Below are 25,471 nucleotides of genomic sequence, written 5' to 3'. Positions count from 1 at the left end.
TCCAACAAGCACCATCTGACCACCTTATGCATGGTGTCACTTGGGTCGCTATCTCCTATGATTAGAGAGGGGTGTAATTCCGCATTGTTTAGATAGAGGTTTGAGGAATTGTTATAAAGGTGCACATAGAAGGGACACTAAAGACCACTTGAAAAAGTTCGAAGAAAATGCTTTGGCATAAGTGATGAAAAAAGAGATCTCGTAGTAACGTGAAGGTAGGAAAGTTGGTAATTAACGGAGTGATGTATGCCAACATAGGAATAAAAGCTAAAAGCTAGATCACGAAGTGGCAAAGTTTATGATGGATAGGAATGTCCAGTTTCCTTCATTTCGAAGTAAGAATGTCTAAGATATCGAAGATCTTACTAGAACTAACCAAGATGAAAGTAACTAATTTCCTATAAGTACTCTGAAAGCCATATGAATGATCATTTATTTGAGTTGACATAATGGAGATGCAGCAACGATTAGCTAAAAAGGCTACTCCTACTCCTGGGTATTGTTTTGTGTGCATTTACTTTAAAAAATAAACAGATCTCTTTCGAACTTCATCGTCATGAATCTACCATTGACGAAGAGGTTTACAATTAACCACAGTGAAGCTCTTAGCAAAAGCTATAGACTTAGTTTTTTATATGCAAGATTCCTCATATTTACCCAAGTATGTCCGAACTGATGGAGTAGATAAAAGGTAGAATGGTGCTGACGAGGTATCATGAAACCATAATTTCACTTCATAGTAACATTATTATATGGTTCTATATTTCAAACCCCAGCTTTACTGTCATTGGCTTTTTATTTAAATCAGCTCTCTCCTTTGCTCTAACCTGCTGAGCTACCTGAACCTCTCGTCTGGCTGTATTCATTGCATTACTTCTTGCCCTATCCCATCAACCATTCCTATTCATTGCACACATGACCTGAAATTCTCTTGGCAAATATAGAATGTGTTCTGAAATCTTATACGGGCTGTTTAGAATGCGTCCTGAAATCTTATACGGGCTCTTTTCTTACCTACTGACGGTACAAGCTGATAGCATGAAATTGGAAATAAAAGAAAGGAAAGAGAAAAGCTACAAAAGGGTTCTTGTTTCCATTACACTGATGATGATGATGACAACGTAGAATCATGTCAGTAAAAGAAAACCAAAAAGTAAAAGAAGTTGGGCGCATGACTATGAGCAAAACTTTTGATATCTTGTTAGTCTTCTTGTCAGTCCTCCCTCTGTTCTCCTTCACTTCTTTATGTTTGTGAGTGTGGTCAGTTCACATCACCTCCCATAGTCTATATCTCACTTTTGACTCTCTTTCCCTCTGCAAGCAAGTGTGATCTCCTCTCGCCTTCCCACCCATCCATATCATTCCATTCCGAATATAGGTGTCTGAAAGACTGCCACATTGGGCTTGGCAGCTTCGTGGTAGTAAGAGGGTGGTGGGGTGACCCAGCTCCCCACATAGCCGGAGCCCTCGTAATTCCCTCCAAAGGCAATGGGGGTGGCATAAGGGATAGAAGAGCAACTATTGTTCTGTGATTGCTCCTGCTGCTGTTCTAAAACACCATTGTTCCACACAACGCTCCCCCCAAACCCTTGGCTCATAACGCCGTTAGAAGCTGTAGAAAAGTCCACAGTAACACCAGAGGAGAAGAGACCGAAGCCTGAAGCTTGATTACTTTGCTGCTGCTGCTGCTGCTGCTGCTGATGGAGTGCAAACAAGGACCAGAATTCTTGATCGTGCTTAATGGGGAGCGCAGCAAACCCAAGTGAGGCCGAGGGATCCCGGCCGTCCAACAGCTGTTTGGCTTCGACGGTCACGGCATCAGATGAGCATGATGACGAAGATTCTGAGGCCTTGGAGGCCCGGCCAGTCATCCCGCCGATGGGAAGGTTTCTGTTGGCGATGCTCTTGACATCGTAGCGGCTAATGTCAAAGTTGGTCACTGCATTGAGCCCCCGAAACTTAATTGCTGCAATGTCGTAGGCCTCCGCCGCCTCTTCCTGAGTGCCTGCGGTGCAAACCCAGTCCCATTCCATCAACTATCAATCACCACATCTATTCTTCTATATCTTTGCTTCAATTAAAAATCAAAATACTTACTAAAGGTTCCAAGATAAAGATCTTTGTTGCCTGCTACCCTTCCAATTCTTGCTTGCCACCGGCCATGTTGATGGTGTCTATAAAATGTTTTACAATAACACGGAAAAGTTTAACAAATTTTTAACTATAAGGACTGTTATAAAATAAAAAAAAGAAAATCCACTCCGTATACTCCAAGTTTGAACTGCAGGATGGAAGCACTGATATCACAAACCTGGTGACTCCTCTATAGATTGAGGCGCCTCTGGAGAACCCACTGCTCTTCCTGTACAAATCCCAACAAGCACAATTTTTCTTTCAGGAAAAAATACACGTAAAATTACATAAGGTTGCATGCATGCATGTATTTTTTTTTTTTGCATGTGCTCGAGAATTGAAATCACATGGTGACGACGTCACCTTCTGAGCGATGCGACAAACTCCTGTCGGGTCATGTTCTTCATCTCCTCAAGTTCCTTCTCGTAGTTGGAGATCTATCAAATACGTAAGTATACATCAGTATCCGTATACTTATTCAAATACCAAATTTGACCTGGTCGTTCATAAAATCAACATAAGAATAGCTTACCGGAAAGTTGGTGGTGGTGGTCGGACCCCAGTACTTGAGCGCTGCGAGATCGTAAGCCCTCGCCGCCTTCTCCTCCTTATCGTATCCACCTACATTTTTTCCCATTTTAAATAAGTAAAAATATCCAATAATTCAACTGATTTCTATTTTTAGATCCTTCAAAAGTAGGGAAGAGAACAAAATGTTCTTACCTAGATAGACTGAACAAGACGACAGCATGCAGCCAATAAGAACGCGCCACGAGGACAGCAGCAAAGATTAGGAAGCGCATGTTAGCAAACTACGCAAGAAAAAACTTACATTGCGCTCACGGCGGACGATAGCGAGAACGGCGTACCTTGCCTTCCTTTCCGGCTTTGCCCCTCCCGGCGGCAGCTGTTGTCCCACAGGTGCGCCTCGTACCTCCCCGTCCATCGATGTCTGCCAAAAAATACTCCCCGTCTTAAAACTTAACCCTACAGATGGAGAAAACGGGAAATTTTTTCTTCCCGTGAAGTCTTTGTACGAAAAATCTTAGCTCTCTCACCTGGTGACGCCGCGGTAGATAGATGTGCGCTGGCCGAAGGTTTCGACGGCCTTCCGTGACTCCGCCGGCGCCGCCGCCTTCGCCGCCTCGGAGTCCTGCTGCTCCGCTGCCGCCGGTAACCCCTGCAGGAACCCGGCGGCGATGTGCTTCAGTTCAGAGTCGTAGATCCCGGCTGCGTCCCCGGCCTCGCCGCCAGAGTAACGCCCCATCGGCTCGCCACACCCGCCGAGGAAGTCCTCCAGCTTCGGTCCCACCACCGCCAGCCCCGCTACCTCCGACGATCCTCCCCGCTCCTCCGCAGTCATCTCCACCCCACCTACAATATAGTTCCACCCAAAAAAATAAAAACCCGTCATACTTTGAATCTTAGAAGCCATATGAGAGGAGGGGGGGAGGGAGGGATATATGAAGACCATGGGAAGGGGCGGAGGAGAGAGCCTCGAGGAGGTAGGGCTGATGGTTGGAGAGGGAGAAGGCGAGCCAGTTGTGTGAAGTGTCCATGTCCATGACGTTGCCAGGGTATTCCCGGATTAACGAGTTGAGGAGAAAGAAAGTTTTGATTGAACGCTTGGAATAGAAGAAAGAAGGGGAAGCCCCGGGGGAGGTGGACACACATATAGAGGCGGAGAAGATGGTGGCTTAAGGAGGCGAAGGGGAGAGAGAGAGAGAGAGAGAGAGAGAGAGAGAGAGAGAGAGAGAGTGGCTGTGTGCGCACGGGAAACGATGTATATTTTAAATTTTCATTTATTTGTAAAATAAAAAAAATCTGAAAATAAAATGAAAGAGCCCGGGGCAAGTGGAAGCTTTTCACTGGCTACCGTGGCGGTCTTCTTGACCGCTTAGCAAACAAGACAAAAGCCCACATCTGGCTCTTCTTCGGAACTCTTTAGAATAACGTATGACGGAATAAAAAGACAAAAGTAGTTGGAGAATTTGAATGTTTGATTGGTGGGGCTGGATAGCTTGGGGATTCCGCGAGGGAGGAGATGCGGGTGCTTGGGAAGGGGGAAGCAAGAATGGTGGGGACGGGAGGGGAGGGCAGCACACAGGAGGACCCCAGGGAAGAAATTATTGCATGGACCAGGTTCAGTGGACCATTCGCATATGTCCGGTGGATAAGAGGCGTCTTTCATTTGCTTGTTTGTATACCATAGGTAACGTGGCTAGTGACTATTGGTCTGGTCCACTGGACCTGATCCATCTAATAATGAGACGCATCGAAGAGGCGTCGCGCGGATCCCATTCCATCTTGCCGCCTTCTCGCGCGATGATATCAAGCCACGTGGAGCGTCCTTACAACCCACGGCCGCCGCTCTTTTTCTAGCCCCTTCCGCCTCTTTCTGTCCGATTCCCGTCACCGCATCCCGTACGCTCACCACCCTGCTCCCTTCCGTTCCTGTTGCCTTGCAGCGAGACGGAGATGATCCGATCGTCGGAGTTCCATGCTCCGTGGTCCCCGATGCTGAGAGCGTTCTGATATTGATCGGACGGTTACTAGAATAGGCCGCAACCATGATGGAATCTCCGTCCATCATGGGATACTATCCGTCCGATGATGATCGAGTCGTCAGCAGAGTATCTGGGCCCTTCGCTGTCAGGGAAAAACAAATAAGGTGGTGCTTTTTACTATTTTTAGATAAAGAAAAGAATCGGTGGAACCCACAGCCGACAGCGTCTGATTTAGATCACATGGCGATGGTGACGGGTCACTCGGATTTTAAGCCGCTGAAGGAAGTGATAAGAAACCCTTATTATTGCGGGTGAGCATACCGCTAGTTGAAGAGCGAAATGGTCCGGGTAGAAATTGCATGGTCGGTTACGCGGTTACGCCGCGGGTCGGTGAGAGTCGAAACGGTGTGGGCGGTTATGGGACCTGGAATTACCAGGCGCCATCAAGATCTCGGTCAAACGTTGATCGGACGGTGGTGGGGCCTGGACACCGCTGAGATCATTCCTTTCCCTTTGATCGCTTTGTCTTTCATCACGCGGTCCGACAGATAGAACGAAGGTGCGAGCAGGCCAACCGTACCACGGGTCCGCGGAATCATTGAGGAGTGACACTGATACATAACCTGGTATGATGATCCACTGCTGTGGGGTCTGATATCTCGGATCCCATCGACGCGCAGCCGTTTGATCGACGTTCCCCAACCGGGTGGTGGGCCCCCGTTTAAGAGAGGAAGGGAAGTGGAGAGCATCGGCCATGAAGACCGGATAACGTTCGCCGTGAATGCCTTCACATCAAAGGGAAAGGGACAGCCAGCTGTTTCACAACGATGGGAATAATAAAATCGGATGCTACCACCCTCTCGGTGACCTAACTTTTCCCCCTAGCCCATGGTTTATAATAACGTAAATATTACCACGGTTATTCAGCCCATGCTAGACTTGACTTATATGCTACGAGACAGAAGAGATAAGACCAATCGATAATATATATATATATATATATATATATATATATATATATATATATAAAAGTGAAAGAAAAATGTTCACAAAATTTTGTTCAGCATAACTATAATATGCTTGAACTACAATCCTGCATTTCCCTTTTATACTTGCCACGTAGACTCTTAAAATTATTATTTTTTAATAAATCTAACACTAATAAGATTATAACCTTATTATCCTGCATGTTTTTATTGAATGGAATTATAACCTTTAAACTAAATAGTTGGAGTGAAAGCCATCATTTTTATTTCACTCGAGAGTAACTCTTATCAACCAAACATGCATAGAACCAAAGGATACGGTGCAGGCCGGTGCAAAAGGGGGAGCGGGATGGTCGTCGACGGTGAAAGGGGGAGGTTAAAATAATCACCCCGGTCAGTGGAAACGAATCATTCCCCACGTTCTCCCCTCTTCATTATTGTTTTGTTAATTGATGATATCTGGCGGTACTAATCCAGTTTTTTTAAAATAAACTAGGTTGCCAGAATCCTACGCTGCTGCACGTGTCACCGGACGGTGCGTGGACCGCGTGGGGGAGCGCGCCCAGCGCGACGCACGGAAGCACGTGAGGCGGTGAGTCCGTGCAGCGGCCGCATCCCATCCATGCCGGCCTCGCACGTGCAGGAGCGAGAGTATCCGAGGATGGAGGAAGAGGTAGGGGAAGGAATCCGGTCAAACGGAAGAATGGTTGGGGGTCACGTGGCCATCGCCGCGGCCGCAGGATAATATAAGAAGAGAAAAGATGGTGGTTTTTAAGGTGGGAGAGGAGGATGGATAGCCATGAAGAAGCATAGAGGCCACGCTACAGGAATGGAGACCGATCGGCACGTAGAAAGATATCTTTAACAGTGGAATTTTATAATACATGCGTACCTAAGTTAGCTTGTAGGGCATGTATCTTCTTTGCTTCCAGGGTGGGATAACTTTTAGTAATGTTATGTAATGGGAAAGCTTGGAGATCCCATGTGCTGCAACAATGGCTTCAGGCTATGGTTTGGGTGGCAGAGTCGATTTGGTTGGCTGCTCCTCCAGTATCAAGATACTTAGAAGGGTCAGCTATGCTTGCCAAGGGGTTTTCGTATGCCCGTAAAGGCATGAGCATGGCAGGTTCAGGCACGGAAAGATGAGCATGAGATGTTTGCTAGGGTTTGGATATGAAGGAAGTGGATAAGAACAAACAAAGAGAGTGGAAAGGTCGAATATATTGCAAACATAATTATAGCATGACATTGTTATCACCTTTTGAATTGATTTGGTGATATTATAAGGGGTGACTGTCGGAGATTCCTGCTCCCACGAAACACTCGTAGATTCTCCCTCCTGCATAAGCTGATTAATGTCATTAAAATAAGGTTTTGAGCTTTGAACAAATTACTTTGCATGCTCCTCTCAAAAGCAATTACTTTTTATCAGTGATTTGTGATTCAAGATCTTGGTTTATTGACATCACGAAATGTAGTGAATGTAGGATTCAAATTCGGCTACCTTGTGTCAAGACCAAGAGACTTCAACAATTTGGCAAGTTGACACCCTTCAACATTGATAGTTGCAAGAAATTCACATATCATTGGTATGCCAAGGTCTGTGATTGGCACGCCATTACAATAACTACCGGCTGTCATCAAATTCAACCGAAAATGGGTGGTTTAAGAAGAAGAGAATGGTAAGCAAAGATTCCAATTGTCATACCATCAGCCAATTTAAAACTAGATATTCAAGCATCTAAAATAGATTCTGTGGTGCTTCATGTTCTTCCTCAGACATTCATAGTCTTGGGAGTTTGATCGGGCACAAAATGATGCAGTTGGACACAATTTTAGTCACTTGATTGGGAGCCATTCATCGGAATTAAGCCAGTGTTTTCCGATTGAATTATCATAAGTCACTAATGCGATCACCTGCAAGCACAGAACACCTGGGTGCATAAGGCATTATGAATTGCCAATCCTTGAACAGAACAGAGATTGATCTCCTCCATAAGCTTCATCAAGGAGTAGAAGAACAAACAATTCTCCTTGGGCGGATACAAAAGCCCAAATCTTAGCATTTACCTAGGATTTGTCATATCTAAACTAAAGATAAGAGCTGTTCAATTTTCAGAAGTAAACCCTATCCAATCTTATATTTTGTACTAGAAACTATACAACACCTCATATCTTCCCTTTAAACTAAATCCCTATTACATGAGAGAGAGGACGATCGACTTGGTGATGTTCTAATCTTAAACTATTTAAATGTTCTAATCTTAAACTATTTAAACCCCCATCACACCTATCACATTCTAGTAATTTCTACTACAAGTTGAATGCTCGAAATTTAACTTGCTGCCCTCTGAGGCAAGCTCTTGCAATGATTATTTGGCTTCTTCACATTCTCCGGGGATGCACTACTTCCCTCTTCCATGCCCTGAACTATTTCACATGAAGCGGTTTTCTCACCATCAAAGTCCTCTGTGTTGCTTCCTTGTCTCCTCTCTTGGGAGACATCATCTCTAGTTTTCTTTGCTCTTCCCCTCCTCTTTTGTTGATGAACAATGATTAGCTCTGTAACAATCTAAAACCTCTCCCGAATGACTAGATAGATAATGTTATTTATAAAACTATTCAATATATAGTCGATATGGGTCTAAACATATGCTGGCACAGATCCTCACATACTTTCTCCATTTAAACTCTTGCATTGTTGCTAGGCTAAGAATCCAAATTCATTTACAATAGTACAAATCAAATCACAAATGCCAAAATCAGCTCGTGGTTAGCCTAAATAGGCCCGTGCTATAGTGTTCTCTAGTTTATATATGTTGGGCTATGTTCATTCCTATATTACTGTAACAACTTAAGATTTCATCTAAACAAACTAGTCAGAAAATGTTATTTAAGTTTCTTAATCTTGTATAAATGCCTAAGATCTACCTAATATATAGCCAATGTGGGACTAAATATATACCCGTACCAGTCCTCATAAGTTATTTTCTGTCTTTCATCTTCTCCTTCCCTCATGACCTTCAGCCATTTTAGATTATTGAGGCAGGTGATTATTTTTCTTTCTTGTACTAGAATTTGTTGAGGCTGCGTCCATATAATTTGCTCTTTAATGTGGTCTTTTTCCTAACACCGTTCTCTTGATTGTGCATTTAACAAATAGAAGATAATTTAACAAATAGGCTTTTTCTGCATTGAAATGCCCTTGCAGAAAATATTTCATTATTTTCTAATCTCTGAAAATGTAGTGGAACTCATTTTTCATGCAAGAATGTAGATCCTCCTTCCATCATTACTTAAGGAGAGTTTGTTCGTGGAAGTTATTCGCTTGAGATACATATGGGTGTTCCTTATTTAAGTCATCATGTGCACAAATCAATATTAATCATCTCTAACTGGTGCTAGATCATCTGTGTGATTTTGCAAGAGGAAGCATCAATTACTGCAATCTCCATTTAGTAAATGCACTTCCACTTCCTGGTGGACTACTCTTATTTTTCTAACAAATATAAAAATTGAACTAACTAGGGTGTGTCTTTGACCAACGACACCTCTTCCCTAAAGACTTGCCCTGGGAGGAGGTCAAGGTTCAAATCTCTGAATCTTGCTCACGGAAAAAAAAGAAAAAGAAAAAAAGAGCGTGCCATTCTTAATTTGAACGTGGATACATAAAGAGCATTACATGTCCGTATCATCTTTTCAATACAAGCAAATGCATAATGACCAAAAACGAAATCTTAGCATAATTTTCTTTATAATATTAGAGATGTAAAAGAGAGAAGCTTTTCTAGTCATCATCAGCATGGCTAACTTACATCTGATCGTAACTCAAAGCCATAGTCCCTAAAAGTGAGCTTCTTGTTTAACTAGAATCTTAAATTGCATACTATATGATACCTATTCTCCATATATTTAATTCAAGATTTTCTTTTTTTTACTGATTAGTTTCTTGAACCATGACAACATAGAGATCAACACATGGAGAAAATTTCAAATTTACAATGTGTATAATCTGTCCGCTTCTTCATTTCTAATGAGGAAGAAAGAAGATATCATATTTATTCCACATCAAGCATAACCCACCACATAGAAAGTATGAACATCAAAGATTCTCTCACCATGAACTCTGATAGGTGAGATCGATCTCCAGATTTTTAGAGAATCTATCCTGTCTGAACAAGGCCTAAACTCCTCCAAACACACATGCGGATGGTCATCAAAAGTCTCACCTCTTGACACGACCAAAAATCGCTAGCTTCCATGGTTTCATGAAGCAACTATTAGAAGCCATCGTGGTGCTCCAGTAACCACGACTTGACATGCACTCACGTGCTTTCTTCTGTCTCTGGTTCTTGCTTCCATGGCTTGTCACGGCGTTCCAAATCCGAAACCCCAACGGCGTTGAGGTTGCTTCGGCTCGGCAGCTGCGTCGAGCAAGCTGTGCACCCTGCAGCATCGGTGGGGGGCTGAGCGGCGGAATTGCTTCTCCTTTAGTCAGCCTCTTGGGCGTACCCGGCCGTGTTTCCCAGTCGAAAGGAACCCGGCCGCAGGCCCTGCGATGAACTCCAGAAGACAAGCCCATTGGAGCTGAATCCCCGGAAGTAAGCCAAGCATAGAACCGTTCATCACCGTGGAGGGGTGAGAAGGGCACTGCGTAGCTGTCTTCTTCAGCTGGAGATCTGGAGTCCATGATATCCTTTATTTCCTTCAGAGTTCTCAAGCAGAGGCCTGCTTTGCCTGATGAGACGTGAAGAAGATGGTGCTCACGTACTTTGTGGAGAAATCGGTGCTGCTGAGTTTTTAGTGGCTTTGGGTTTGGAGACGCGGAACTAACTTTAATTGGAAGACTACGTTATGTATTTGAATTGGGCTGGGCGGCTGCTGCAGGACAATCCCTGAAACCTTAAGTATGACCAATATTGAACGATTCCAATTCAACGCATGGAGTCTCAGAATTGGATGTTGAGCCTATAGTCGACATGCCACTCGACTTAGTTTGATTAATCCCTACTCTGTGGCTGCGCCATGGACGTCGGCAAGTTAATCTAATTCCAAAAGTAACCACTACTAAGACATGAATCTGTGGTGGCTCTGTGTTTTGCTAACTTAAGGTGATGTTGAACAATGAGGCCGGATTCGATGAACTATGATATGCACACCTGAAGGCTGTGATTTTAAAAATCCGGTCTATTAGAAAAGAATGCCATTAGAGCCTTAGGCCATAAGATTAGCTAAACATCGTAATTCTTCAACCAACTGAACAAACAAGGTGGTCGGTGCCAGAGTCTATGGCATGGTTAGTGCATTCTCTATCTAGAAAATATAAGTTCATGAACAACTTGTAGATCATCTCTATGGTCTGAAGTTGTTGTCAGCTAATAAAAAGATTTTTCTTGTTTGCTCCCTGTTCTAGATGTTTGCTCAGTGTTTAACATCAAGGACAGCCACCAACCTTAGTATTGCTTTCATCATTGCCAATTTCGTTCTATGTAATCCGTACATCTTAACCGGGTAGCCGTTGTTCATGCTACCAAATTAACACATCAATAGGACCAACTCTGGTTCAAGATTATCTAAAATCTTTTCTAATCAGGGAAGAGACTACCTAAAATTTAGAGGTATTATTAGAACTAAAACAAGATACAAAACAACTGCACAATACAAAAAAAACTATCATATATTATCATACTCAAGATGATGTAGTGATTATACTAAAATTAACACATGAATAGATTGTAGGGAAGATTGGACTAGGATTGCTTTAGTTCACAAACTAGGTGAGACTTGGATCAAGCCAATATTCTTGTCTGATATAAATGGCCCTCGAGCTTGAGCTAGCTCTTCTGCAACGCAATAGTAGTGGGCATGGCTCTTAATTCATTCACTGTTGAATTTTTAACTAAACTCGTAATAAAATTTCTATAGTTTTGTTGTTTTAACCAAATTTCTAATAAAGTTTTGTTTCTATAAATCTTTTAAAAAAATTAGACAGCTTTTTCAGATGTACGATGTGATGCCACGTTCTTTAGGGGGCGGTGCCTCTAGCAATCGATCCCAAATTCCATCATTTTTTTTTTGGAGGGGGGGGGGGGGGGGGGGGGGGGTTGTGATCGCTTTTAATATTATATCCCAGTATTATAGCATAGACAAGCTTATAATCTGTGGGAATTTGAAAGCTTATTAAGGATTGCTTTTATTATATTTGTAGCTTTTGATTGTGTCTCATATAAATTTGTTAGTTTTTACCAAATCTGAGGGTGAGATTTGATAGAGTAATACATATATAAATTATTAGGACTCAAAAATATTTGTTTGGATTTTTCTCAAAAGAAATTTATTGATACATAATTCTTTTTTATACTTTGCAGGTTGTGGTTTGGTCCATTGGAAAATTCCTATTGGAGAATGTATCTTGGAGATAAATGATTCGTTTCAAGTACTACAAGCACAAACCACCCTTCTCTGAATCATCCTCTCTCGAAACAAGAGCCTCTCCTCCCTGGAGAAACATCTTTCAGTATGAAATGGGTTGGGCAGGCTCTTTCCGGTAGACCAATTCACGGGCCGGGCCTGCCCGGCCTGCTCAAGGCCCAGCCTTTCGGGCGGGCTCGGGCCTAATGTTTTAGAACTTATGGAAAGAACGGAACGATAGACATTTTGCTTGAGTTTGTAGCAATCGCAGCTTATTTCTTCACTGGACAAGCAACTTAACCAAAAGAAACGCCAATGAATAGCATCAAATGAGATGTCTTTTGAATTGAATAGGGAGTACAAGCCAAAAACTGTGACTGAACCTCCATCACCTCCTACCCACACCTGCCATTTCGTCTCCTGACCTCTCTTCCAACAGTATCCTAGGCTTCTCTTAACTTCAAAGAACTTAGCTTGTAGTCCACTGTCTACTTAATCACTCTTAGTCCACTATCTACTTAATCCTTGTAATTCGTAACTGTTGCTGAAAATTGGAACCGGGGGCGACCACTGGCTGAAAAGGGGGAGCTCCGGCAAGAGTGGCGGTCCGTCGGCGGGCTGCATCCTCCTGGGGACCTGCAAGAAGCCGGTGGCTGGGTTTTCCGGCGTCGGCCCTCCAATGCTTAAGTTAGAGAGGGCTATTTTGTAGAGGGAGAGAGATTATCTCCTAAAGTTTCCAAAATTCGGACATTTCTCTAAGAGGGAGATGTTTCTCTTTTATAGAGGGGTACAGAATTACCTGTGATGTGACGGGGCGAATGAGTTACCGCCATGATTGAGCACGACCGTGTGAATTAATGCATTGCTGTGGGAGATCAGGCTAGAGCCAATGAGTCGTCGTGGGTGATCGGACGTAGTTGAGTGGGTCAACTGGTTGCCATGGAGGGCCTAAGATCCGTGGATAGCATGCGCATTAATTGTTGAGTGACCCGGAGATCTGCGAAGGCCATGCGCATTAATTGTTGACAGCGGTAGCAGGGCATGGTCCCTGATTAGGCTGCAGAAGGATGTGACCGCAGCGGGTGGATGGTGAGGTCGGGCTTCCGAGGTCAAGAATGCCGAGGTCGGACGCCCAGGTCGGACGCCTCGAAGTCGAGCGCCTGGTTGGGCGCCAGGTTTTGCGTCTCTGAGGTCGGGCACCTTGAAGTCGAGCGTCTCTGAGGTCGGGCGCCATGTCGGAAGCCCTGAGGTCGGGTGCCTCCAGGTCGGGAGCCCTGAGGTCGGGCGCCTCCAGTCACGTACTGGCGATGCATTCACGTATTTCAGGGCGATCCATTTTTCCCCCAACACTATCCTCTAACTTCTGAGTTCGAGCCGCTTACGAGCTCGGGCGAGGGAAGTAGTTGCCTTTATTGTACTAGTGGGGGCCAGGAAGTTTTAAATTATTCCGGCGTTTCGCGTGCTTTGGGGCATCTTTAATGAGAGGAGACGGGGCGACGCCCTTTCGTTTTTCGAGGTTGCTTCACGTCGTGGGCTGATGAGGTTACGGGATCCGACGGGACGCCGCCTCGATTCCGCTTCTGAGGTGTCGATCCAGGTTGGTATGTCGCTTCGATTTTCGGAGCTGACACGTGGCATGATCTGGACAGAAGTCGAGATTCGGTCTTGCCAATTTGGGCTGTTGGGAGGGTCTATATAAACCCTTATTATGGCCCTAAGGACTCTCGTTTGGCCGCCGCTGTTGTTGTTTCTTCTTCTCCTTTCTTCCCCCTTATTCTTCGATCTTCGTTTAGTTTCTTTCGGCGGCGCTCCGAGGTGTTTTTCGGCGATCATCTTGATCTTCCACCTCCGGGTCGTCGGCACTTTCGGCGGAAATCTCAGTAGGTGCTCCCCCCTCGTTTGCTCGGAGGGTTTTTGTCCTCTTTTCTTCTTCTTTCTTCTTTTTTTTTGAGATGGGTCATGGCCCGGACAAAATCGGGTCCACTTTGGGCGAGGAGGAGTTGGAAATGATCGGCGAGTGGTTTTTCCCTCGGCGCGGGTTTCATCTTGAACCCGTGGGGTCGGAGGATCGGGTGACGAGGCCTCCCCCAGGTCGGAACGGGGTGTACGTAGAGACACTCTGGCCGGCCTGCGATTTTCCTTGCATGGGTTCGTAAACGAGCCACTGGCGACATATCAGCTTGTCCCGGCACAACTCGCTCCGAACGCATGGAGGACCATCGTTGGTTTTTTGTCCCTCTGCCTTGCGCACGGGATACCGACCTCGGTAAATATCTTCCATCGGTGCTTCTTGTTGAAGTCCAATCCGGCGGATGGGGAGTGGCTTTATCTTGCCCTTCGGGGCGGTAGGTCACTCTTCCGGAGTGCTCCTTTATCCATTCATGGGTGGAAGGAGAGGTTTCTCTTTCTTTCCTCAGAGCGCACGTGGGAATTCGGCCCCAGCTGGGGGCATGCCCGGCTCAAGGCCGCCAACAAGCTCCCCAGACTTTTAGAGAGCGAGCAGAAGACCCTCGACGCTCTCTACAGCCTCGAGGAGAAAATTCTTCTGAACGACCTCGTGAGCGAGGTGGGTTTGGTGAATGTCGGCTTGAGCTCGGCGCGCCCTCAGGGTAAGAGCGCGTTATGTAGCTCTGTTCTGTCGTTTTTTGTCTTGTTTGTTTTGCTTTTTCTCTTTTTCTCTCTTCCCTTTCTTCTTTGGTGACAACCTGACATTTGGGCTTTTCTTTTTTATCTTTTTAGATATTCCGGGGATGGTGACCAGTAACGCAGCTCTTTATGCCCGGTACAAGAAGAGGGCGGTCGAGACCGGCGGGGCTCCACCCGAGCCCAGGAAGAAAGCCAGGTCTTCGACGGGCGTGGCCACCGAAGCGAGTGTCCCCAGGACCGGGACTTCCGACCCTGTCCGGAAGGAGGTTCCGGGCACCGAGCACGCGGGCTCGAGCTCTGCGAGGACTTCTGCGGCCCTCGCTTGTCCAGCCCCTATCTCTCAGCGTTCCAGTCGTCAGGTTGTCCGGTTGCGGCGCTCGGTGCCCGAGCCAGAGAGTGGCCTAGGGGTCCCGAGTTCATCTCTGCCGAGCTCGGCGAGACCCAATCTTCCGGATCCTTCAAGGGATGAGACCCTTCCGAAGGGGAGGCCCTACTGCCGAGAGTGGACCATCTTCGAGGGTGACTCAGCTCTCCACGACGGCCAGATAGCGCGTCAAGTATTCTGCGTCATGCTACTTCCGGCCGATCGAGCCGAGTTCCATGCTGCGGACTTTAATAGCCTCATTGATGGGACCTTCTGCTCCACCATTCGGGCAAGTTATTTCTTGGCCTTAACTCCCATATTCGACTTTCGGTCTCGGCTCACTCCTTCATTTTTTTTATAGCATCTTTACGAGGTCGATATGTTGATCCCTGGGGCGGCCGACTATCGAGATAAGGCTCGGAGGTGCCAGAGGGCGCAGGAGGAGGCCGAGAAGAGGCTTGGTGAAGCTGAGGCCTCGCGAAGGGAGGCCCTTGCGAGGACGGAGGCCGCCGAGGTCAAGCTACGATCAGTGATTGCGGAGCTCAAAGAGGAGAAGGCCAGCACGCTTTGGCCAGGTCAGAGGTGCGCGCCTCCGAGGAGCGTCTAGCCGAAGCTCGCTTTGCGATCGTTGGTCATCAACATGAGGCGGGGGTCGCCCGGCTGAAGATCAAGCAGCTCGAGGCTCGAGAAAAAAGGGCTTTGGAGCTAGCCCAAAATGCGGTGCAACTCTTCCGGGAGTCGGAAGAGTTCCGCAATTTAATGGAGGAAGAGGCCGTGGATGGGCTTATCCGCGGCTTCGAAGACTTTCGGACGCAGATGCGGCGGATCTACCCTCAGTACGATTTCGATAGTCTTCAGCCCAGTGGGGGGATCGTCGAGGGCGAGGACGAGCCCGAAGGTCCGACGGACGGCAGCGCAGCCAGCAGGACGCCTGCGGGCCCCGATGCCGAGCAGGAAGCCATCGAGGCTGGGGTCGAAGCGGTCGAGGAGACCGCTCAGGAGGCTTCCCCCGGAGAAGTTGCCGAAGGCATTTCTGAAGGAGCGTCTGAAGTTGCTCCCAAGGCTGCTAGCGGCGTTCCAACCGAGGCTACTGTGAATGTGCCCGGATCGATGGAGGAACATGAGGAGGCTCCGGCTGAAAATTTCGAGGTGATTGTTGTGGATGACCTCGAGGTCGGCGTCGAAGCTGCAACTGCCCCATAGGACTTAGCCTCCTTTTTTCTCTTTTTTTCTTTGTTCTTTTGTAAATGAGGTCGACCTCTGCGGCCACTGTCCGGCCAGGTGAGTCGACCTCAAGGTCAAGTTTTGTACTCAGCCCTCGGGCTTTTATTAATGAAATATCTTCTTTTCAGACCCTGCGAGTGTTTGTGTCTGCTTTTGTTTGCATAGTTGATAAACTTTTATTTTGGCTGCTTGAGTTGGATTATTGTCTGCCGCATTTCACCAGGTCTTCGAGCTCGACTGAGTCTTTAGACTTAGGCTCCGGTAGAATTCAGTAGAATTTGCTAAGTCTTCAAACTCCACTTCTGGAGGAATTACGCTAAGGCTCTAGGCCTAGAATTTAGGAGGACTCGCTAAGTCCTTGTGCTCGGGCTTCGAAGAAGTCCTGCTAAGCCTTTAGGCCTACCTTCTGAAGAGATTTCGCCAAGTCCTTGGGCTCGACTTCCAGGAGAAGCTTGTTGAAGCTTCGAGCTCGGGCTCAATGATAACATAGGCCGAGGCTGGGTCATCATTGGAGCTTTCATGCTCTTTGATCTCGAACTCGGTCGAGGTGTCATCAGGCAGAACTTGAGCTTATGGCCAGTGACTTGGCCTTTTCGAGCTCGGCCAGGGCATCGTCAGGCAGAGCTCGAGGTCGTCGTGGCAGGCCGTCTCGGCTTAAGTTGACGTTCGGACTTAGCCGCGCTTTCGTTCGAAGGAGTCTGAAGTAGGTGAAGGTCGAGCTGGAGATTGATGGTAAGGAGCTTCCCAAGCTTGGTTGGAAGATTATGCGCGAGGTCGAGGGAGGCTTGGTCCGCTGTCGACTCGGCATTGTTCGGCGGTGTTTCTCGGAGTCAAGGGAGCTTGGGCTCGCTGTCGACCCGGCGACGCTTTCCGAAGTCGAGAGAGCTTGGGCTCGCTGTTGACTCAGCAGGGCATCCCGACCTTAGTCGGAGGATCGAGCACGAGGTCGAGGGAGCTTGGGCTCGCTGTCGACCCCGTGACGTTTTTCGAGGTCGAGGGAGCTTGGGATCGCCGTCGACTCAACGGGGCATCCCGATCTTAGTCGGAGGATCGAGCACGAGGTCGAGGTAGCTTGGGCTCGCTGTCGACTCAGCGGGGCATCCCGACCTTAGTCGGAAGATCGAGCACGAGGTCGAGGGAGCTTGGGCTTACTGTCGATCTTACGATGTTTTCCGAGGTCGAGGAAGCTTAGGCTCGCTGTCGACTCAGTGGGGCATCCCGACCTTAGTCGGGGGATCGAGCACGAGGTCGAGGGAGCTTGGGCTCGCTGTCGACCTCGTGACGCTTTTCGAGGTCGAGGGAGATTAGGCTCGCTGTCGACTCAGCGGGGCATCCCAACCTTAGTCGGGGGATCGAGCACGAGGTCGAGGGAGCTTGGGCTCACTGTTAACCCCGTGACGCTTTCCGAGGTTGAGGGAGCTTGGGCTCGCTGTCGACTCAGCGGGGCATCTCGACCTTAGTCGGAGGATCGAGCACGAGGTCGAGGGAGCTTGGGCTCACTGTCGACCTTGCGACGTTTTCCGAGGTCGAGGAAGCTTAGGCTCGCTGTCGACTCAGCGGGGCATCTCGATCTTAGTCGGGGGATCGAGCACGAGGTCGAGGGAGCTTGGGCTCGCTGTCGACCCCGTGACGCTTTCCGAGATTGAGGGAGATTGGGCTCGCTGTCGACTCAGCGGGGCATCCCGACCTTAGTCGGAGGATCGAGCACAAGGTCGAGGGAGCTTGGGCTCACTGTCGACCCCGCGACGCTTTCCGAGGTCGAGGAAGCTTGGGCTCGCTGTCGACTCAGCGGGGCATCCCGACCTTAGTCGGGGGATCGAGCACGAGGTCGAGGGAGCTTGGGCTCGCTTTCGACCCCGCGATGCTTTCCGAGGTCGAGGGAGCTTGGGCTCGCTGTCGACTCAACGGGGCATCCCGATCTTGGTCGGGGTCTTTGATGGAGATCGAGGCCGAGCTCGACGTCAACGTAGCGAGGTATCCCAAACTTGGCTGGGGCATCCGAGCTTGGTCGGGCATCCGAACTTAGTCGGGCATCCGAGCTTGGTCGAGTATCCTGAAGTTCACAAGCGTCCCAATATTAGGAAGAGTATGGAATAATTAAGGGAGAGCTGCGAATAAATTAACATAAGGAAGGAACGAGAGTTGTGTTTCCAATCGTCGAGGACCCCTGGGGGCTTTACTGATAATACATCCGAAGGTTTTCGGAGTTCCAGCTTCGTGGTATGAGGGTCCCTTCGAGTGACTCCAATTTGTACACTCCGGGCCACTGGACTCGAGCAATCCGATATGGTCCTTCCCAGTTCGGGGCGGGCTTTTCCTGTTCGGTAGCCTGAGAAGCTCCAGCTCTCCTGAGGACGAGATCTTCCACCTTGAAAAGCTTGGCCTTTACCTTGGAGTTGTAGTACTGTGCCGCCTCTTGTTGATACCTCGCAATGCGGACTCGGGCAGCTTTCCTTGTCTCCTCAATGAGGTCCAAGTTGCCCCGGAACTGAGAGGAGTTGGAGGCTGCGTTGTAGTACTCTACTCTTGGTGAGGGGAGCCCGACTTTCACGGGGATGACAGCTTCCGTTCCATACACCAGGTTGAAGGAGGTCTCGTCGGTGGGAAGTCGAAATGTAATCCTGTATGCCCAGAGAACATTGTAGAGGTATTCGACCCATTGCCCTTTGGATCGGTCGAGCCTAGCCTTGAGCTCCTGAAGGATGGTGCGGTTTGTCACCTCGGTTTCTCCATTCATCTGTGGATGGGCGACCGAGGTGAAGCGGTGGTCGATGCCGTTCTCGGAGCAGAATTCTATGAAATGGGCGTTGTCGAACTGACGGCCGTTGTCAGATATAAGGATGCGGGGGAGTCCAAATCTACAGATTATTGACTTTCAGACAAAGTTCCGCATCTTCGGCTCGGAGATCCAGACCACTGGTTCGGCTTCGATCCATTTGGTGAAGTAGTCGATGGAGACAACCAAAAAGTTTCTCTGCCCGGTGGCTAGGAAAAATGGCCCCAGGATATCAATCCCCCATTGGGCGAATGGCCAGAGGGCACTGATCAAGATCAGTGGGGCCGAGGGCCAGCGCTGAATGTTGGCGTTCCGCTGACACCGATCGTACCTTCGGACGAAGTCCGATGCATCCTTTTGAACTGTGGGCTAGTAGTATTCTTGGCGCAGGATTTTGTGGGCCAGTGCTCGTCCTCCCAAGTGGGTCCCGCATATCCCTTCATGAACTTCTCGCATAGCATAGTTCGCCTCTGATTGGTGGAGGCATTTGAGAAGGGGAGAAGCGAACGACCTTCGATAAAGCTTGCCTTCATATAGTATGTATCGGGAGGCTTGATGCCTGATTTGGCGGGCCTCGAGCTCATCACTGGGGAGGACTTCGTTCTGCAGATAGCTGACGAGCTCGTCCATCAAGCTCGGCTCGGTCTCGATGCAGAGGATTGGCTCGGGCTCCTCTGTGCTGGGCATTTGGAGGTATTCAAACACTGTTGCCTTAGGGAGCTCGCTCATGCGGGAAGTTGCCAGCTTCGACAATTGGTCTGCCCTCATGTTCTCTGTTCTAGGAATGTGCTGGATGTTGAAGGAGCCCAAGATGGACGTGAGGTCTCACACCTTTTGGAGATATCTCTGCATCGATGGCTCTCTTGCTTCAAAGTCTCCCAAAATCTGGCTCACGACCAGTTGGAAGTCACTGAAGACCTTCAGGTCCTCCACCTTCAGCTCCTTTGCCAATTTGAGCCCGGCAATGAGTGCCTCATACTCTGCTTCATTGTTCGAGGCAGAAAACTCGAAGCGTAGAGCCTGCTCCGCAACTACCCCATTTGGGCTAGTGAGAATGAGGCCTGCTCCACTACCCCCTGAGGTTGAGGAGCCGTCCAAATGTAGAACCCATGGTTGCCTCGAGGTCTCCTCCGTTGGCGTGTGTGCGAGCTCGGGATCTTCCGGCAAAGTGCACTCAACAATAAAGTCAGCGAGCGCTTGGGCTTTGATTGCCGGCCTCGGACGGTATTCAAGGTCGAACTCTCCGAGCTCGACTGCCCATTTTGCAATCCTTCCGGCGCGATCCGATCGTTGCAGAATTTGCTTCATAGGCTGGTCGGTCAGTATGGCCACAGTATGGTGAAGAGTTTTAGCATGTTATAATGCGCAGCGGAAGTTAGGAATTTTAAAAATTTCTTGATAAAGTTCCTTAACATAAAACCCTTATAAGCCAAGATCACCTTAATGGAAGCAATCAAATAATATAATATAAATGCAGAAATAGAAGAATACCTCTAACGCTAATCCAATATGCAGAATTTCCACTAGGTGCCCAAGTGTTCACCCTCCAACGTTGATCCACACGAAAACTTGATTTAAGTCTTAAGCTCCAAAGACTTTGATCCTTAATGCAGAATTCTTAAAGAACTCTAATGGCTTGCTTTCCTTTCTTTCTATTTTTCTTTAACCTTCTAGAATCACTTCTAATCCTTTTGTCCTAAAGAAGACCACCTTGTCTTGGCTTAGGACACACTAGAAGTAATGCTAGAAAGAAAGAAACTAATGTAAGAAAGAAAGAAGAGAGGAGTGGGGTGGAGTTGGAATGATGAAATCCATGGAGTGCTAGCCTATTTATAATAGGTGTAGGGATGCATCTCCAAGGGATGCATCCCATCCACACATCCTTTCATGAAAGGACATCATCTAAGGGCCATATCAAATAAGAGGAGGTGCAGATCAAGTGAAGAGGTGTATCAAATGATATGTCCTTTCATGTGGTGCCATATTTTGACCAAGTCAACATCACATGCTAATCACATGTCCATCATGCCTCACCTCTTGATCTTTCATGATGATGATCCAAGGGCTCCAATGCAAGGCGCCATTTACTTGACCCATTATGTCTTCATCCAATGGTGGGATTAAGATCCAATGGTCAATTATGATAGCCATCCTCTAACCCAATCCAATTGGGTTAAACCAACTCTCCATTATGTCTTCATCCAACGGTAGATCAAGATCTAACGGTCTAGATTGAATGATTTATTAAATCTAATCCAATTAGACTCAAACCAAGCCAATTAGGTGCCAACTCTTGGCTAACCCATATTAGAAGATGATCTAATCAAATTAGATCAATTAAGAATCAGATTCGAATCCAATTCGAATCAAGAGCTAAGGGTTTGCAACACCTGCTAGGATGTCTATCTTGCAAACATGATCTAATCCAATTAGACCCTTAATAAGTTTTCTTGTGTGTGACCCATTGGGTTCCATACTTAGCCAGCAATAGGTGTGAGTGCAAGTTGACCCAACTTGATTAGAACTCTTCTAATCGATTTAAGTCCAAACTGCGCGAACCCAAACTTAACAATTAGAATCCTTTCTAATTGGTGATCGAATTAAACTCTTTAATTCGATCAAACCTATAAGACAAGATTGACGTCTAGCAACGTGTCATGTCTACCCGGAAAATATGGAATTTGGTGGAAATACCAAAAATACCCTTCAGTGGCAAGTTACCGTGCAATTCAATCCTTTAATCAAACTGCATCCCAAATATGTATATGAGTATGAATATATGTCAAACTCAATTTCATATTCATATTTTTCTCAATCTTTTAATAATAATTCAAATAATGAAATATTAGAAACTCTTTCTAATTTTCATTCTGCTTTGATCAAAGGCTTCCTGAATTATCATATGATTAGAATAAATAGGATGCTATCTTCTCTTACTAGAAGTGATTAATTCCTTGTTGACCTACTCATAATCTTCGTACACAATTCACCATATCCAGAAGACCTCGTACATAACTTATTGTCATGAATGAGTGTAAACCAAAATATGGGTTCATGTGCACAAGATACCATGGTGATCTCAGGTCATAGGATCAGTTGCACAACTCCCACTAAGAGAATCATCTTTTGACATGTAAGTAAGACTTCATAAGATTTCTCTTTGTAGGTCAATTCAGTGAACTCATTCCTCTAATGAGCACCCACATCTTTATATTAGTGTCTCCACACAAATGATTGTGAGATCAATCATCCTCTGCATCGAGCATACATAAGACATGCCAGTCTTTCCGGTAATCATTGATCCCCGACTCAATGTACCAATGACTGGGAATATTTAAGATTAGGATTTTAGGATTTTAAGTCTCACTAGTATGATCTCATCATAGTCTTAAAACCATTGCCCTAATCGAAGGAGTTTATCATAAATATAATCAACAGCATATGATAAAACATAACGCCTTTATTCATATTTAAATGTCATGTACATGATTTGGACAAATCAAAAGAAAAAACCTTTCGCAATACATATTGCGATTGGCTTGTAGGGCATCTACTCTTTCAATCTCCCACTTGCACTAAAGCCAATCGCTCTTATATTTTATCCCCATACAATCGAGGTGGCGATCGAACTGCTGTTGTGGTAGAGCTTTAGTGAACGGGTCTGCTAAGTTGTTCTTTGTGTCTACTCGTTCAATGACTATGTCTTGTCTCTCGACGATCTCTCGAACGAGGTGGAAGCGTCTTAGAATGTGCTTGGATTTGTGATGAGATCTTGGTTCCTTTGCTTGAGCAACAGCTCCAGTGTTGTCACAATAAACTGAAACTGGTCCAGCAATCTCAGGAACTACTCCCAACTCAGCGATGAACTTCTTCATCCAGACAACTTCCTTAGCGGCTTCACTTACAGCGATGTATTCTGCCTCAGTAGTTGAGTCAGCTACAGTTTGCTGCTTGGAACTCTTCCAGCTCGCTGCACCACCATTTAGGATAAAGACATACCCTGAAGTGGACTTGCTATCATCTGGATCTGATTGAAAACTAGAATCAGAAAATCCTTCTAGTTTCAACTCAGATCCTCCATAAATTAGAAAAATATCTTTAGTCCTTCTTAAGTACTTAAGAATATTTTTCACAGCTATCCAATGATTTTCTCCTGGATCAGCCTGGAATCTGCTTGTTATGCCTAAGGCATAAGCAACATCAGGCCTAGTACATAGCATAGCATACATAATTGATCCTATTGCCGAAGCATAGGGAATAGAATTCATTCTATTCCTTTCTTCAGATGTCTTAGGAGACATCTTCTTAGAGAGACGTATGCCATGACTCATAGGTAAGTAACCTCTTTTACTTCCTTCCATGCTGAATCTTTTCAGCACATGATCTATGTACTTAGATTGGGACAAGCCTAACATCCTTTTAGATCTATCCCTATAGATCTTTATACCAAGTATATAAGATGCTTCTCCCAAGTCTTTCATGGAAAAGCTTTTTGATAGCCAAGTCTTGACCGATTGTAACATTGGAATATCATTTCCAATGATTAGTATGTCATCTACATACAATATTAAGAAGACAACGGCACTCCCACTAGTCTTCTTGTACACACATGGTTCATCCACATTTTTGATAAAACCAAACTCTTTGACTGTTGTATCAAAACGGATGTTCCAACTCCTCGATGCTTGCTTTAATCCATAAATGGATCTCTTAAGCTTGCATACTTGATTTGCTCTCCCACTTGAGACAAATCCTTCTGGCTGTGTCATGTAAACCTCTTCCTCAAGATAACCATTAAGGAAGGCGGTTTTGACATCCATCTGCCAAATTTCATAATCATAGTATGCAGCTATTGCAAGCAAAATTCGAATAGATTTAAGCATGGCAACTGGTGAAAAAGTTTCATCATAGTCAATTCCTTGCTTTTGCCTGAAATCTTTTGCCACCAATCTAGCCTTGTAGGTTTCTACTTGGCCATCTGCTCCAATCTTCTTCTTATAGACCCATTTGCAACCTATAGGATTTACACCTTCTGGTGCATCAACCAAAGTCCATACTTGATTGGTATACATAGAGTCTATTTCGGATTTCATAGCTTCTAACCATTTGTTAGAGTCATTACTCATGATAGCTTCCGAATAGGTCAGAGGATCATCATTTTCGACGATGTGGGCTTCATCATTCTCAATGATAAACCCATACCTCTTAGGTGCATTTCGCACTCTATCTGACCTTTGGAGAGGAGATGTGTGTTGTGGTTGTACTTCATCAATGGGTATATCTGGTTGAAGAATTTCTTGTGTTTCTATTTGTAGGTCTTGAACTTCATTAAGTTCAATTCTTCTTTCACTGCCCTTTTCTAAGATAAACTCTTTTTCTAAGAAAGTGGCATGCCTACTAACAAATACCTTTTGTTCAGTAGGGTGATAGAAGAGATATCCAATACTTTCTTTGGAATAACCTATAAATGTACATTTATCTGATCTAGCACTTAGCTTATGTCCAAAATTTCTTTTGACATATGCTTGGCAGCCCCATATTTTAAAATATTTAAGATTGGGCTTTCTACCTCTCCATATCTCATATGGAGTACTAGATACAGATTTTGAAGGTATCCTGTTTAGCACATATGTAGCAGTTTCTAAGGCATAACCCCAGAAGAAAATAGGAAGATCTGTAAAGCACATCATGGACCTTACCATATCTAATAGAGTACGATTCCTCCGTTCAGCTACACCATTTAGTTGTGGCGTATACGGAGGTGTCCATTCAGAGAGAATGCCCTTTTCTTTAAGATGATTTAAAAATTCACTAGAAAGGTATTCACCTCCTCGATCAGATCGAAGGATTTTAATACACTTTCCGGTTTGTTTTTCAACCATACTTTGATACTCTTTAAACTTATCAAAGGCTTCGTATTTATGTTTCATAAAATACACAAATCCGAACCTTGATAAATCATTAGTGAATGTGATGAAGTAAGAGTATCCACCTCTAGCTGGAGTTGTCATAAGACCACATACATCTGTATGTATAAGTCCTAATAACTCACTTGCCCTTTCTCCTTGTCCAGTGAATGGAGACTTGGTCATTTTTTCCATAAGACAAGATTCACAAGTTCCTAATGATTCATAATCATAAGGATCAAAGAACTCTTCTTTGTATAACTTGTTGATTCTTGATTCACTTATGTGACCAAGTCGGCAATGCCAAAGGAGGGTATTATTCACTTCCTCTCTCTTTCTTTTATTGCTTTTATTAATATGAAAGACATTGTCATTAAGTAATAAAACTAGAAGACCATTTTCCATAATGCCATTGCAAAGATGCTTATTAGAAAAATAAATAGAGCAACCATTGCCCTTTCCATTAATTTCAAAACCTTTCTTTAACAACAAAGGAATGGAAATTACATTTCTAATAA

The 25,471-nt window shown here is 45.8% G+C and overlaps 3 protein-coding genes across 3 annotated transcripts; all 3 read right to left on the bottom strand.

Annotated features, from left to right (window-relative positions):
* Positions 1-950: 950 nt before the first annotated feature.
* Positions 951-3,920, bottom strand: AIL5 (AINTEGUMENTA-like 5). The gene is made up of 8 exons (XM_088716709.2): positions 3,605-3,920; positions 3,192-3,507; positions 3,003-3,085; positions 2,666-2,754; positions 2,497-2,570; positions 2,312-2,362; positions 2,098-2,174; positions 951-2,005 (listed from the first exon to the last, which is right to left on the bottom strand). Exons 1-8 carry the CDS (start codon positions 3,696-3,698, stop codon positions 1,359-1,361), a joined length of 1,431 nt encoding a protein of 476 aa, XP_088572835.1. The 5' UTR covers positions 3,699-3,920; the 3' UTR covers positions 951-1,358.
* A 14,527-nt stretch (positions 3,921-18,447) lies between these two features.
* LOC149768378 (uncharacterized) lies at positions 18,448-19,008 on the bottom strand. Its single transcript, XM_089928338.1, has one exon. It carries the CDS (start codon positions 19,006-19,008, stop codon positions 18,448-18,450), a length of 561 nt encoding a protein of 186 aa, XP_089784464.1.
* Positions 19,009-19,872: 864 nt separating this feature from the next.
* Positions 19,873-20,355, bottom strand: LOC149768377 (uncharacterized). The gene has a single exon (XM_089928337.1). The coding sequence runs from the start codon at positions 20,353-20,355 to the stop codon at positions 19,873-19,875; it is 483 nt and encodes a 160-aa protein (XP_089784463.1).
* Between the last annotated feature and the right edge of the window lie 5,116 nt (positions 20,356-25,471).

Source organism: Phoenix dactylifera, chromosome 2, assembly GCF_051530095.1.
Source record: "Phoenix dactylifera cultivar Ajwa chromosome 2, Ajwa_hap1_PhDact_Kaust_v1.1, whole genome shotgun sequence".
Taxonomy (NCBI): Eukaryota; Viridiplantae; Streptophyta; class Magnoliopsida; order Arecales; family Arecaceae; genus Phoenix; species Phoenix dactylifera.
This window is presented reverse-complemented; position numbering and strand designations above follow the sequence as displayed.

What these genes read in the sequence shown, in the direction of transcription:
- LOC149768377 (XM_089928337.1), bottom strand. Translation starts at nt 20,355, where the DNA reads ATGAAGCAAATTCTGCAACGATCGGATCGCGCCGGAAGGATTGCAAAA.
- LOC149768378 (XM_089928338.1), bottom strand. Translation starts at nt 19,008, where the DNA reads ATGAATGGAGAAACCGAGGTGACAAACCGCACCATCCTTCAGGAGCTC.
- AIL5 (XM_088716709.2), bottom strand. Translation starts at nt 3,698, where the DNA reads ATGGACATGGACACTTCACACAACTGGCTCGCCTTCTCCCTCTCCAAC. An exon ending in CTCCTCCGCCCCTTCCCATG is followed by an intron (nt 3,508 to 3,604) that starts GTCTTCATATAT and finishes ACTATATTGTAG; the next exon opens with GTGGGGTGGAGATGACTGCG. An exon ending in TCTTTATCTTGGAACCTTTA is followed by an intron (nt 2,006 to 2,097) that starts GTAAGTATTTTG and finishes TTTGCACCGCAG; the next exon opens with GCACTCAGGAAGAGGCGGCG.